Below are 13,293 nucleotides of genomic sequence, written 5' to 3'. Positions count from 1 at the left end.
GACAGAGATTCATTTCAGGAAACACTCACTTGGCTCTTTGTGCAACACAACATATCGACAACCAGATGTAACAAGAAGCTTCATTTGTTGCTCACTCTCTGGTAAGTCCAAATGTATTCATTGTTATGCATGGAGGCAACTTTATTTAATTTGTGAGCAATTTGATGAGTTGAATATCATCATGGGACCTCATGGCTGACTGGATTATAAGGCTGTCCAATTTAATCCCCTAAGTAGAGAAAATATTGTGGCAGTTAATAAAACCCTTATCCTGCCGAGGCAATCTGAACTGTCAAAGCTACACCTAAAAATAAGAAATAAGGCATTTGGGCTACAGGCCTTGCAGAGCCATTTGGATTTGAGTTGTACACACACATTCCCATAAGCTCTTATTGAAATTCATGACACTGAGTACCAGCGTGAAAATTACTAGCGAGGAACCAGAAGGAAATTTGGCTTCAGAAGTTTGACTACAGAATATATGACAGTATGCTCACACTTTCTTTCCGAAATGCCATGTGTCCATTTTGAGGCTAGAGTAGTAAATAAATCAGACACAATGTCAAATATCGCAGCAGTCAAACAGCTGCCAGAACTGGGTATTTTTAGTGGAAAAAAGAGGAATATAATAGTGTTTCCCCAAAATGTTCTTGACGGGAGAAACAGCATCACGGGAAGGAGAATGAAAAATACAACCTGATTAAATCCTTTAAGAGCTCACTGGGCAACATCAGTGGTGTTTGATATTTAACAAATGGCAGATATTATTGCAGCAGTTTGATATATCGACTACGGCCCTGTTTCTGACTTTTATTGATATTCCAGGAGAACCAAAGAGGTGCGTTGTTGTTACACAACTCAACAGCTGTCATCACTGGGTCAGCAGCGGAGGTGGGCAGCCAGCCTGTCTGCTGGCTATCTATCTCTATCTGAGTAATGGCACTGCAAGCCTAATCTATCTCCTCCAGAGTGTGTCGCTGATGCTCGCAGACACACACACTCGCACACAAACATGAAGACGTACAGGAGCCTTGAGCGGCAGGAAAATCCTACATGAAACTACACATTTTCCTGGCGAATTATAAAACCTCTCCATCCGTGTCTTGGTAATATATGGACATTTAATGGAAAGTTGTTCAACTCATATTGAAACCCTCCACCTCTCTCATCAGTGGGTCAGAACGACAGTTAAATGAACTGACTGGAAGTGCATTACATGAAGATAAAAGCAAAAAAAAACACTGAGTTGTTATGATCACAGCAGGGCAATCGCTGTAAACTGGTTTAACAGCCAGCGCTCTGTAAGGGTATATAAATAAAACATTCAAACATAATGGCTGGTATGATAGCATTATGGCAATCACTAAAAAGACCGTCATAAAAATAAGTGAATTTATCCCTGCTGATGGCAATCATGATATTTCTCATTAATTTAACAGGTTTTATCTGAACGCGGCTCACCGTTTTCTGAATCGAGCATCTCTGGAGTATTGTTGTCTGCTTGACTTGCAGGTTCAGCTGGAAACCTGCAAACAGAAACAGACACAGCTTGCATCAGCGTAGTATTTATTATGGCTATTGCGTTTAACAAAATAAAACTGTACTCGAAAACTGAAATTAACTGTTCGCTCAGCCAGAAAATAATACATCAGTGTCAAAACAAATTACAGAAAAATGCTCATGCTGCACGTGTACGTCACACACATTTAACTTTTAAGACATTTGACCTTTTCGCGAGCAGAGCACAGATTATTTGCAGCTGCAGCAGTAATAGATGAAACAAGCTTTTATAATCGAGAGAGAAAGCTCATTCTTGGCTTTGGAAATAGCTCGGCAACATTATTTTAACACAAAGTCCACTTGCTGGCCATGCCTAGAGGTTTTAACTGCATCTTCAACAGTGGATGTGGTTGTCACGACAACCATACTGTGATTGGGGACTTTGAGTTTAAAAGATTCTGCCAAACTAATTTCTCCAGTCAAGGAAGTGAGATATGGGTCATGGCACTGGAAAGAACCATGAAACAGTTAAGATTGTTTAGTCAAACTTTTATTTCCAAGATTGAAAAAGTGAAATGCCATTTAAAGCCCCAGGAAAAGTTAATGTGTAACTTGAGCATATTTTGTCTAGATCGTGTGTTCATAATCTTGATTGGGTTAAAAGCACAGAGAAAGCTGGTAAGTGGATGCTGACTTACGTTTCAGCAAATAAGATGTGATTGAAAGCACTGGAAAAAGCCAGTAAGTGGATTTTTAGTGAAAGTATTATTTTCTAGTTTGAGAAAGTGAAATGCCATTTAAAGCTCCAGAAAAAGTTAGTGACTTGACTTGATTATTTTGTCCTGATACTATTTTCAGCATCCTGAAAAGCACAATTAAAAGCACAGAGAAAGCTGGTAAGTGGATGTTGACTTAAAGGTATCTCAACAAAATACTATTTCCAGAGAACAGGATGTAGTTGAAAGCATCAGAAAAAGCCATTAGGTGTACCTTTAATTCAGATTGTTTCATCAAATTACTATTTACATGATAGAAAAAGTGAAATGCATTTGAAAGCTTCAAAGAAATGTAATATTTGAGTGAAGATTATTTCATCTAGACACTATGTCTATCATCCTGATCTGGTTAAAAGCAACGAAAGTTAAAGCTATTTCAATAAACCATTATTTCCAGAAAATAAGATGTGGTTAAAAGCAGCTGGAAAGGCTGGTTAGTTCCAATTATTGTGTCAAACTATTCAAACATCTAAGAAGTGAGATGTGGTCAGAAGAACCACAAAAGCCGACCTAAAGTGCAAACTCTACATGCGTTCAGCTGTGTCCACTCACGTGTTGTTCTGGACATCGTTGTCGTGCGTGTCGTTGCTGTGGGGGTCGACGTGTTTGACGGGGCTGTTCTGGTTGGGGTTGTCCTCCTCGGCTAACATGGGCTCGCCCTCTGGTGTTCGGGGAGGAGAAGGGGCGGCAGCTGGCTGGTTGTTTCTGTTGTGGAAAACGGCGTTGCAGAAGGCAATGGGGTGATCGCTGTAGCCTCGGATGAAGAAGGGGTTGGTGGGACAGCAGGCTGGGTAGTGGCCAGGACGCACCGGCTTGGCTGTAAGAGATAACAGGGGACTGATGTATTGATTGAGCCACTCATCCAGAAAGGACAAAGAAATATTTATTTTTCCCTTAAGGATGGTGCTTCACGGTACACTGCAGTGAAATATCATATTTTTAATGTCCCTGGAATACTGACGATCTATTAAAACACAGCAAAGGATAACAGTTATCCTCAACTGCTCTGGCATAATCTTCAAATGAAAATCATTTTTCTGAAAAAAACTCACCTAAATCAATAGCTCATTTTCTCATAGCATCAGCATATGCACTGAAGCCGTGATGAAGGGAGCTGTGATTAAAATGGATTACTCTGCTTTTCTGTTGATTCATTTTCCTTTCAAAAGAGCATCCTCACATGAAAATATCCCACCGAGCCGCTATACCCTTTGAAACATTTTTTTCTTTTCTTTCAGTCAAGTGAATTGTTGCTACTGCTAAACAACCTAACCAATGTTGGTGAAATTAGTTTACTGGGACAAGCCGTTGGGCCGAGTGGTAAATCTGCATTTTAGGCGCTTTTCCTTCCTGAATATGGAACAAGATCAGCTGCAAAAACTCCATCAGGAAATTTCAGCAGCTCACTGATGCGGTGAATAAAAACATGTTGATCTGGTAAAGGGGAAGGGAGGAGATGACAGTTGAGTTATGAGAGGAGGTAAAGCACACAATGGATGCTGCCCGAGAAGAAATCACAGCAGGGACATGAAAAGGGCGGTTGCACCAGGCTGAATGGTGTTCATAATGACGCACTGCAAGTGGAAATGTCAGATGTGAAGGAGGAGGAGTGCTATTCTTGGAAAGACAATGGTGGAACCTAACATGTGCTGACATGCTGGAGAGGATTTATAGTTTTACATTTTATTGCAACAATGATTCTTACAGTAATTGATGTAGATTTTGCATACGGATACATTTATGTCATCCTTTTTTTTTCTTACATTGCTCTAACTATTACTGCAATAAAAACAAATATGCTTTGGTTAAATGAGGATCCAATGATATGCGTTTTAATGATGATCATTCAGTTGGCTGCATAGAAAAATAGGCTTTATTAGTGGGAGTGGATCTGAATTCAAATTAGTTGAAAAAAAACCCCACAAAGCAATCAAACTGCAGCAGACTCATCAATATCATCATTGACACCGTAATTTACAAGTACTGGTTGATGAATTTGTTTCTTTTTAGTCAGAACATGCTCTCCAGTATAAATTATTGTGGTGAGTGCATAAAATGAGTCTAAGTAAATGAGAAAAAAAACTGATATATGTGTCTATAAAATTAAATGTAGGGATTTGTTGGCATAAAAAGGGCCGTGCATGGAATTTGATTGTGGACTTAACAGGAGGAATTATAAGAAAGGTATTAATGTCAAACAGCAGTGCAATAACACTGGAATAATATATATAAATACTTACAAATCAGATTTTAATGGATGCAGTAATGGATGGATACAACAGATCACAAAATGACACATGCAGAAATGTAATCTAACGTCAACGTCTGTGTCTGAATCTGAGACTTGAGTTACCTATCAGTGCAGCGTGGGGCCGTCGGAAGGGAGGACGAGCTCTCATTACGTCTTTGATTCGCTCCACCTCCTGCTGGTAGCGGTGGCGGTCCTTCATGGCTCCTTCCTTGGCCTCCTTCAGTGCACCCTCCAGCGCCTTGACCCGCTCAGCTGTAGACCGAAGGCGCTTCTCCAGCTTTGGAAGTTCACAACGAAGATCTGCATTGTCACGCACCAGCTGTAGGAAACACACAAGAACAGATACACAGGATGCCCAACGTGTCACGAAAGATGCCAGTGGTTTTGTAATACATTTTGTCAGTCACAAAAGAAAATCGCAGTATTCACAGAAAAAGCCAGTAATATTTTTACACTTGCATTTCCATGTTTTGGTCGGGGATAGAAAAGAACCCATTTAGACGGCTACATATGAAACCCTGGATTGATATTTTGAATGTGTAATTTTTCCTGTCATTCAGAATATGTTTATTAAATCACAGCCACTGGAAAAGCATCCTCCTGAGGGTGAGAGATCCCCTCTCTTTGCTAGGACCACACTGCAGAATATAAACAGCGATGGATGAATGTGACCACATAACCCCTTGTTTTGAAGTGGAACATCTTTGTCAGTTAAAGCCAAATCGGTGCAGTGAGGTGGAACGGAAGAACGTCAAAACGTGACCTGAAAGTTGTCAAAGGAAACGACGGGCCATACTGCCTTATATTTTTAAGGAAAGATGCCGAAATTGAAGGGCAACTCCCCTGAAAACACCAACACACAGGACCAGCCTGCCAGCTAGAGAAGAAAAAGTCAGCGAAGTGATTTAAAATTATACCTGTTTTACGAATGAATCTTAAAATAAAGTTATGATTTCACAGTCTGGACCTGAGCATCAAGGGAAAAATACATTTCTGAATATATATATAAAGAGTAATGTGGCTGTTCACAAGTCAACTCAGATTTAACTCAACAGATATACTGTGCAATGACCTCAAGAGAGAGGCATCCTGAGAATATGGCTGAGCTAAAGTAGCTCTATAAAGACGAACGGTGCAGACTTCCTTCTTAACGCTGTGCACATCTGATCTGCAGCTACCAGATACGTTTGCTTTACATTATTTCCTCTTAGTGTTTTCCACCACGACTGTGAATCTATAATGAGTGTGTTCAGTAAAGACACGTACAATATTTGAATCAAATGTGTCATTTGCTTAAGCACACTGTCTTTGTCGCTTGTAACCTTGATGAAGATTTTCTGAATAATTAATGCAGAAAACCTGTTCATTTCAATAGTTCTGATACATTTTCTTGCTACCATATAAAGCGTCTTCTGTTCATATGAATGCACAAGTCAGTGGAGGTAATGATGATCGATAATATATTGTTTACCTAACAAACAATAGTGCAGTGTGTCAACATATCTTCACTTTTACTGACTCAAAACACAGTTCGACAAACTGCTTTCAGCAATCTAAATGCTTCACTGTTTACTTGTAAGATCGGTACACATATTTTAGGACAATGGACTGTATAAATAGAGTGTTTCCGTTCTATGTTTATTCATTCTTTGATCAATACAACACTCCCTACAAAGTTTGAGGAATGTTCAATATATGTTAATGTAACAATATGACAAAAAAATAATCCCAAGGCATGTGATGTCAACTGCAGCATGGCTGTTTTTACTTAATTGACTTGTTTATGTATGTTTATACCAATGAGGGAAAATGAATGCTGAGATTTATTGATTTTGAAATTGCGGCACACAGCATGTTTCCTGTTAGCGGCAAACGTAATGAGAGAGAGCCTTAAACACTGAGAGTCTGCTGCTACGTGATCATGCAAACTAATCCTTAGCCTGCAGAGATACCGAGTGTAAGACCTGAGGGTTTTAGCAACAGGGCAAAGTTATCTAACAAGCACAGCATTCACAAATTCACTATATCCACCTGAGGCTGAGCGGTACAAGTTTATTATATGGTAGTGAGTCATTTTAAAGAGGAAAAAAACAGAGGCAAGATTCACACAAGAGGTTGGTGATGTAACAGAAATCACGACTGTTGTGCGATAGATGGACAGACAGATGTTATTATATCTGTGAGGCGGAGAAACTCATAACCCCCATGCACCGTCCACTGCCCGTCTTATCGCTTTCCACTGGAAGTTTGGTGATTTATGACCACGGCTTTCGTCTTCCATTCCCACAGTATCAGCAGGCGGTGGATGGGATGGTGTCTCCCAGCAGCCACTTTAGGTTTGGTTTTCTGCCTGACAAACTGCTGCAGTGCAGCTCTCACCAATCTGCCAGCATGAGAGTATGTGCCAGTGTGCAGAACGTTTTGCACATCAACACCGAGTCCATGGCTACAGTCCATTTAGGAATATTAAAGAAAGATGTGAGGCGTGTGTGTTTATTTCTAATGTTTCTGAGGTTGCTGGTGAGTTTGTGTGTATGTCAGAGAGGAGGAGAAAGACTGAGGGTATTTGTTTGCACCTGCATGAGGATAAATCCATTTGTGTTTATCAAATCTGACTCAGAGGTTTATGCTGTGGCTTCCTTTCCCTGAAGACAGCAAGGTTTAACACCTCCTGCTGCTCCGTGTTCAAGGAGACTTTCATGTGAAGTTGCTGTGGTGAAATGATTGATGGCCTGAGCGTTGCTTTACCCATAGGAGAGTGATGACAAACAGTGCACACTGCTCTGTGTTTTAATTTGCTTCACACTTTTTGTCTTGTATGGTATCCATCTAAGACAATTGTAAATTACCGCTGTAGTACTGCACAGTGAGAAACAGGCTTCCAGGCTGAAGGAAACCAGTTCATTTGTCTAAATTTTTAAAGAAGTGATGGACGGCTGAAATGTTTTCTGTCTGCGCTGCGATAATATGTACCTGTTTGTGAACCTTTGTAAGCTGTTCCAGGTTGTTTTCAAGAAAGGAAATCTTTTGTTTCTGCGTGATATATCCTCCAGTATCATCAGGCTCCATCGCTGCACTCTGTCAAAAGAAACAGAGATCTTTTATTGTAGTGTGAAAAAAACATTGGAAGCTTGCCGTGGTGAATTCAAGCTTATGTTTGGCTTACTTTTCTAACTCGAGTCGTGAGGTCTTGAACAAAAAGCTTGCGGAGGTTGTGCAGGGTGTGGAGCTCACGAGCCTAAAGCAAGAGAAGAGAACCGGTGAGAGGAAAATAGTGCTGTTAAAGCAGTTTGAGAGTATTTAGTGGATAAGTGGTTTTTTGAAAGAGCCAAGTGAATCGTGACAGCAAATAATGACTTACAACAGTTTCTTCCAGCCCTTTGAGGTCCTGCTTTGACTGCTCATGTCGTTCATGGAGAAATCTATAGATACAAAGGCAGAAAATTCTAACTGAACTTCCCAAATGATGCCCCAAAACCCAAATTATTAGGACATATTTGCCAGAATAATTCATGAATACAGAACAAAGGCGGCCTAGGCCGGCTGCCCCGCTCGTGGGCTGTTACCCATCTGCCATCTGATGCAATATGTTGCAAAGGTCAGTGCAAAAAGAGGCTTATTAGCAACCAGCTGCTGCATTATTCCAAAACTCCATAATGGAGATGCAAAGAGAATTACATGGAAGAAAGAGACCATGAGAGAAACAGGTAAAGAAAGAGTTAAAACAGCTAATTTTGGCCACATTCTATAGCAGCGTACCATCCCACAGACTCACACACTGCAAATAGAATGACAGTCAGAGCTGCAGAGCGAGAACAAAATAAATAGACAAAAGGAAGACAAATGACAGAGAGAAATGGAAGATGTGTATCAAAAGAGGCAGCTCGCCTCCAGGCCTCCATATGGTGAAGCGTTTGAAAGCTGGCCAGCGCAGTAAACTAGTGACTCACGTCAGTTCCTCCAGCTGCCGGCTCTTGTGATGCTCCTGGTTTCGGAGACGTTCAAAGTCACTGTGCAGTTGCTCCAACTCCAGCTGCTGCTTCTGGTTACAACTGGTGGGGAAAGGTGAAAAGTGACTCACTCAGGGATTCATTCATATTAGAAAATACAGGAATTTATCTAATGCCAGCTCATGCCGTAAGTCCCCCAAGAGATGCAGCAGAAGATAAATTATGGCAAACAGAATCTGTAATACAGCCTAGAAACGGATGTCAGTCCTCCTCTGTTTAACTTTCTGTTGCTGTAATAGAAAGTCCACATTTGAATGTTACCATTATGTATATTCTTCATTCACCTATTTTACTAGAAATATTGGGGGGCATCACAGAGATTTATTCAAGTTTTACTGAAACAGGGGGGGGGGGGGAAATTGTCTGTCTTCAGTCGGAGGCATAAGGCTCAAGCTCAGCGGCGCGCACAGCAGCAAAAATGATGAAGAAGCACCATTTCTGCATGCTGGGTTCGGATTTATTTTTGCCCTAAATTCACATCAGAGCTGTACTAGCCAGAAAGGCATTTTGCCAGACCACAGAGGCACCTGAGTGGCTCGAGTGTGTAATTAGGTCAAAACTGAATCACTGTAGTGTCCCATTAGATCACAGACACACCGCAGTTTTCAAAGTAACTGGCCACTTGCCAAAAAGATGCACACCTGTACACATTACTTCATGTACGCTACATTTTGGCAACTTTTTTGAACTGATTTCCCTCTTTGCCTTTTAGCCTTGCAATTTAGTAGAATGTCAACTGCATAGCCACTTTTTATATTTGTTTGAGGGATCTGAAAGGAATCGCTGCTCCTATTTCACATGCGTTCTACCTCACTGACATCCATCCATCCATCCATCCATCCATCCATCCATCCATCCATCCGTCCATCCATCCATCCATCCGTCCATCCCTTTTCAAGCTGCTTATCCAAATCAGGCTGTGCAAGCTGGATAAGCAGAGCAGCCCCAAATGTCTTTTCACACAGATTCTCTGCAGCTGCTCCTTGGGTGTTAACAGACACTCCCATGCCAGCTGGGAAATGTACTTTATTCCCCGGAGAGGGTCTGTCCAGTGGTCTCCTCCCAGATGGTCATGCTTGGTACAGTACATCATTAAAACACAGGCCAAAGCAGGATAGCGTCTCCTCAGAGTGAGGTTCAGCAGCGGTTCAGCTCTTAAGTCCTCCCACGCTAAAGTTTCTTCAACATGTAAACCACCCACACGCATTCATCTCAGCTACTCTTGCAGCTACGGCAGAGCTTAGATGTTTTTGACAACTTAATACTGAGACTATACATCCCCAATTTAAGCATTTCCATGTCACTTGGACACAAAAGTGTTTGGTAAATTCTTTGAGGAAACATGCATGAGTCGCATTATATGTTGCCACACAGTTCATTCTCAAAGATACAAAAAAATATGCTTTCTCCCACCTCGCAGTACTCTAAGATGGGTGAACTGTGTCAGTGTGCTGGAAGTATCTGCAGTCAGCTGGACTTTGCACAAATTTCAGATGCACCATTAAGCTATTTGTGCTGGTGCTGTGAAATGTTTGGGAGCCTGAGCTGCTCATCTGTGTTTATTCTTGCTTTTCCTTTTCTCCATGGGATAGAAAGGCCTCTGGCACAGAATAAATCTCTCCACTGAGGTCAAAAAATTGACCACGCAGCCCCCATTTGAGCATTTCTATGCCACTTTGTACATGGGAGTGTTTGGTAAGTTGCTTGTCTCTGGAAACATGCACGACCTGCACGGCACGGTGCCACACAGTTCAGTTTGTAAGATGCTTTTTACACTTCTTGATTTGACAGCTCCGCTTTAAAATACTCTTGTATGTCTGTTTTTTCTACTCTGGTACAAGTTAAGAATATATAACATGGAATCTTGATATCAAAATATATCTGGTATCAGACAAAGTGAAAAATTACAAGAGTACTGACTCAGTCAAGTCATCAATGATCTTCTGTTTCTCATTGATCTCATCTCTAAGGCGACCAAGCTGTTTGCTGTGTGCCTCACGGTGCGACTCCATCTGCTGCTCCAGCGCCCTCTGAGATACAGACACCGAGGGGGGATGAGAGACGTATAAATACAGAGAGAGAGAGAGGGAGAGAGGGAGAGAGTACAGCGAAGTGGGAACAAGATGAAAACAAAATGACTAAATAACAAGGAGAAAATTACACACACCAGTGCACATGTGGACATGCAAGGCCACATGGGCACTGAACACACACACGCACCAGATTGCTGTCATACGCTGCCACTGAGAACGATGAGATCCGGCTAATAAAACTGCAGCACAGAAACACACAACACGTGCACAGCTACAAGCAGAATGTGACAACAGACACTGTCAGCTGCGCGTTTAGCAGCTGAAAAGTGCATCTGTTTAATCCTTTGATGTCATTAGTAACAGTGTGTTGTGTTGTATCAAAATATAACTTGAACACCTCTGTTGTTCAAGTTTTCATTATCCACACATGGTTTGTTTTTAGAAATCAGCCCTTATTTTCACAAATTTCTACCAACTATCTTATCCGTAAGACCTACGGCTCAGATTGAAAAAGGCTTTTTTTGGCCAGTGAGCGTCAAAAGTTTCACTTCCTGAGGGCAGTAAATGAAACTCCATGCTTTTTGCTCATTGCCAGGCTTGCTGTTTCAGTCTTTATGCAAAGCTGAGTTGCTGAGGCAGTGTGATAAAAGGTCATTACACTAAATTGCTGTCACTGTCACCATGGTTACCTTTACATCACAGGAGCTCTGGAAAGACGTGCGATTCTCTCCATTGGTCACCTGTGACATGCTCTCTGCAACACAAACACACACAAATACAATAAAAACCAATGTGCAGGGAGGAAGGAAGAAAGAAGACAGAGAGCGACACATAAAAGGGAGCAACACACTGACGTGGAGGAAAGAGGTGACAGTGACCTGACTTTGATATCACAGCAGTACCAGGAATTCATGTTGACAGCGCGGTCAGCGGGATCTAAGTCATGCCTTGAGTATTACAATATCTATTTGCAAGTGACATCTATTGTATCACGCTGATCTGATATTGACGTACTGCTGTTCCTGGTGTCTTACGATGAAATTAGAGAGCTCTCTGCCTCGCACCAGGCTGTGTGATCAACGAGAGCTGCAGCACTTTGTATTTGTCTACTTCCGTAATGACTAGAGGACCGCTTGGCTCAAGTGTTGAGCAGGGCCAAAATTGATTTACCTGCCCTTAAATCCGCTGGTTACTTAATGCAATTCTGCAGGACCCAACAGGAAAAGTGACTTACATTGCCTTTGGCCTGTTTTGCGAACTGTGTCAGTGTGCTGGGAGTGTTTGCAGTCAGCTGGACTTTGCAAATATTTCAGATGTACCATTAACCTATTTCTGCTGCTGTTATGAAATGTTGGGAGCCTAAACTGTTTGTCAGATATTACGCTTGTTTTTCTTTGCCTCAACGGGATAGAAAGGCCTCTGGCACAGAATAAATCCCTCTATTAAAGCCAACAAAGTTGTTTTAAATAGGTAGCCACTTTCTCCCAGTTAAAGCTCAGTGAAGCTAAAATGCAGTGAGAGATTTGTTGTTTTTTTTAATTTACTTGTCCAAACATGATTTTGTTTGACTGTGTCACAACACTGACCTTATATTTGACTTGGACATCTCAATTTAAATGTTGTCCTTCACTGTGCAGTGAGCCCCAGAATGTCACACAGCATCTATAGCCATCATTCATAGTTTTGATTCCTTCAGCACAACGTCATCTTGGAAGTATGTGTGCATTAGAAGAATTTGCGACTGTAAACTCTGCTTTATTTGGATTTATATCAAGCAAAGATCTCTATTTTGCTGACTGTCTGACTGTGTTGATTGGATTTGCTTCCAGATGCTTGTATTTGGCCCGACTTATCAACCATAAATCTGCTGTTGTGCCTGTCAGACTATATTGAAATTTCCTTCCTTCACTGTAGAGTCTGTATAAATGTTAAAATCTTTACGCTTGGATTGGCATTCCGCTCACGTAGGTAAAACATCTCAACCTGAGCTTGGGGCAAAGACACTTTATTACAAAAGTAGTACCTGTATGTTTTATGTGCCAAACTTACTGTTTATGCAATACAGAGCCCTGAACTTGTCTGGGTCTGGCTACATCGTAAGATTTCACCTCAAAAGCTAGAATCATATATTTTCAAATATAAAAAAAGGTTTTTGGGTAGTATACTGTATAGCATTGCCCTACATCAATTGCCACTGTTGTATTTTTAGTCAGAATAGCTGCAGTACACTGAGGATAGTGTCTGTTTGTTGGTGATGTTCAACCACTTTGGTCCATACTAAAATAAAACATTGTTTTTGTTGTCTGTTGATTATATATAGCTTGTCAATAGATTGCCTGTAGGACTGATAAGCCTAAAATTTTATAAAGATATTCATGGTGCCGAGGATGATCTTGCACCTGCTGATGTAATGATGCTCCCTCCTGTGTCAAAATCGTGTTCATGGTGCCCTGATGATGTGTTGTATAATATATATGTGTTAATAATAAATAAGGCAGAGATTGTGAAATGAGTCAGCGATTGTAAAGGATGAACTGTAATAATTCGAGTCCTTCACTTCTCCTTCAGCACCAGCAGGTTTTATAATGTGTCAGGTACTTTGGTTTAACAGTTAAACACCTGCAAAATGCTAATATGCAAAACTAAGACGTTAAAAATGGGCTCAGGAGGTGAAAATCATCATTACTTTTAAGGTTAGACTTTTTTTTGATAATGCTTGTATT

At 41.0% G+C, this 13,293-nt stretch overlaps 1 protein-coding gene across 2 annotated transcripts in view; it reads right to left on the bottom strand.

The window, feature by feature from the left end:
* Positions 1-13,293, bottom strand: part of kif5ab (kinesin family member 5A, b) — a 65,453-nt gene that overhangs the window by 8,100 nt on the left and 44,060 nt on the right. For both annotated transcript variants that reach the window (XM_023282926.3, XM_023282927.3), the window contains exons 18-26: positions 11,260-11,324; positions 10,458-10,567; positions 8,478-8,579; positions 7,889-7,949; positions 7,694-7,765; positions 7,501-7,605; positions 4,630-4,846; positions 2,829-3,093; positions 1,462-1,526 (exon numbers count right to left, since the gene is read on the bottom strand). In XM_023282926.3, the coding sequence (XP_023138694.2) occupies positions 1,462-1,526; positions 2,829-3,093; positions 4,630-4,846; positions 7,501-7,605; positions 7,694-7,765; positions 7,889-7,949; positions 8,478-8,579; positions 10,458-10,567; positions 11,260-11,324 (1,062 nt within the window). The remainder of the gene's footprint in view (positions 1-1,461; positions 1,527-2,828; positions 3,094-4,629; positions 4,847-7,500; positions 7,606-7,693; positions 7,766-7,888; positions 7,950-8,477; positions 8,580-10,457; positions 10,568-11,259; positions 11,325-13,293) is intronic.

This window comes from Amphiprion ocellaris, chromosome 5, assembly GCF_022539595.1.
Source record: "Amphiprion ocellaris isolate individual 3 ecotype Okinawa chromosome 5, ASM2253959v1, whole genome shotgun sequence".
NCBI lineage: Eukaryota > Metazoa > Chordata > Actinopteri > Pomacentridae > Amphiprion > Amphiprion ocellaris.
The sequence above is the reverse complement of the archived record's forward strand: the minus strand, read 5'-3'. Positions and strand labels throughout refer to the sequence as shown.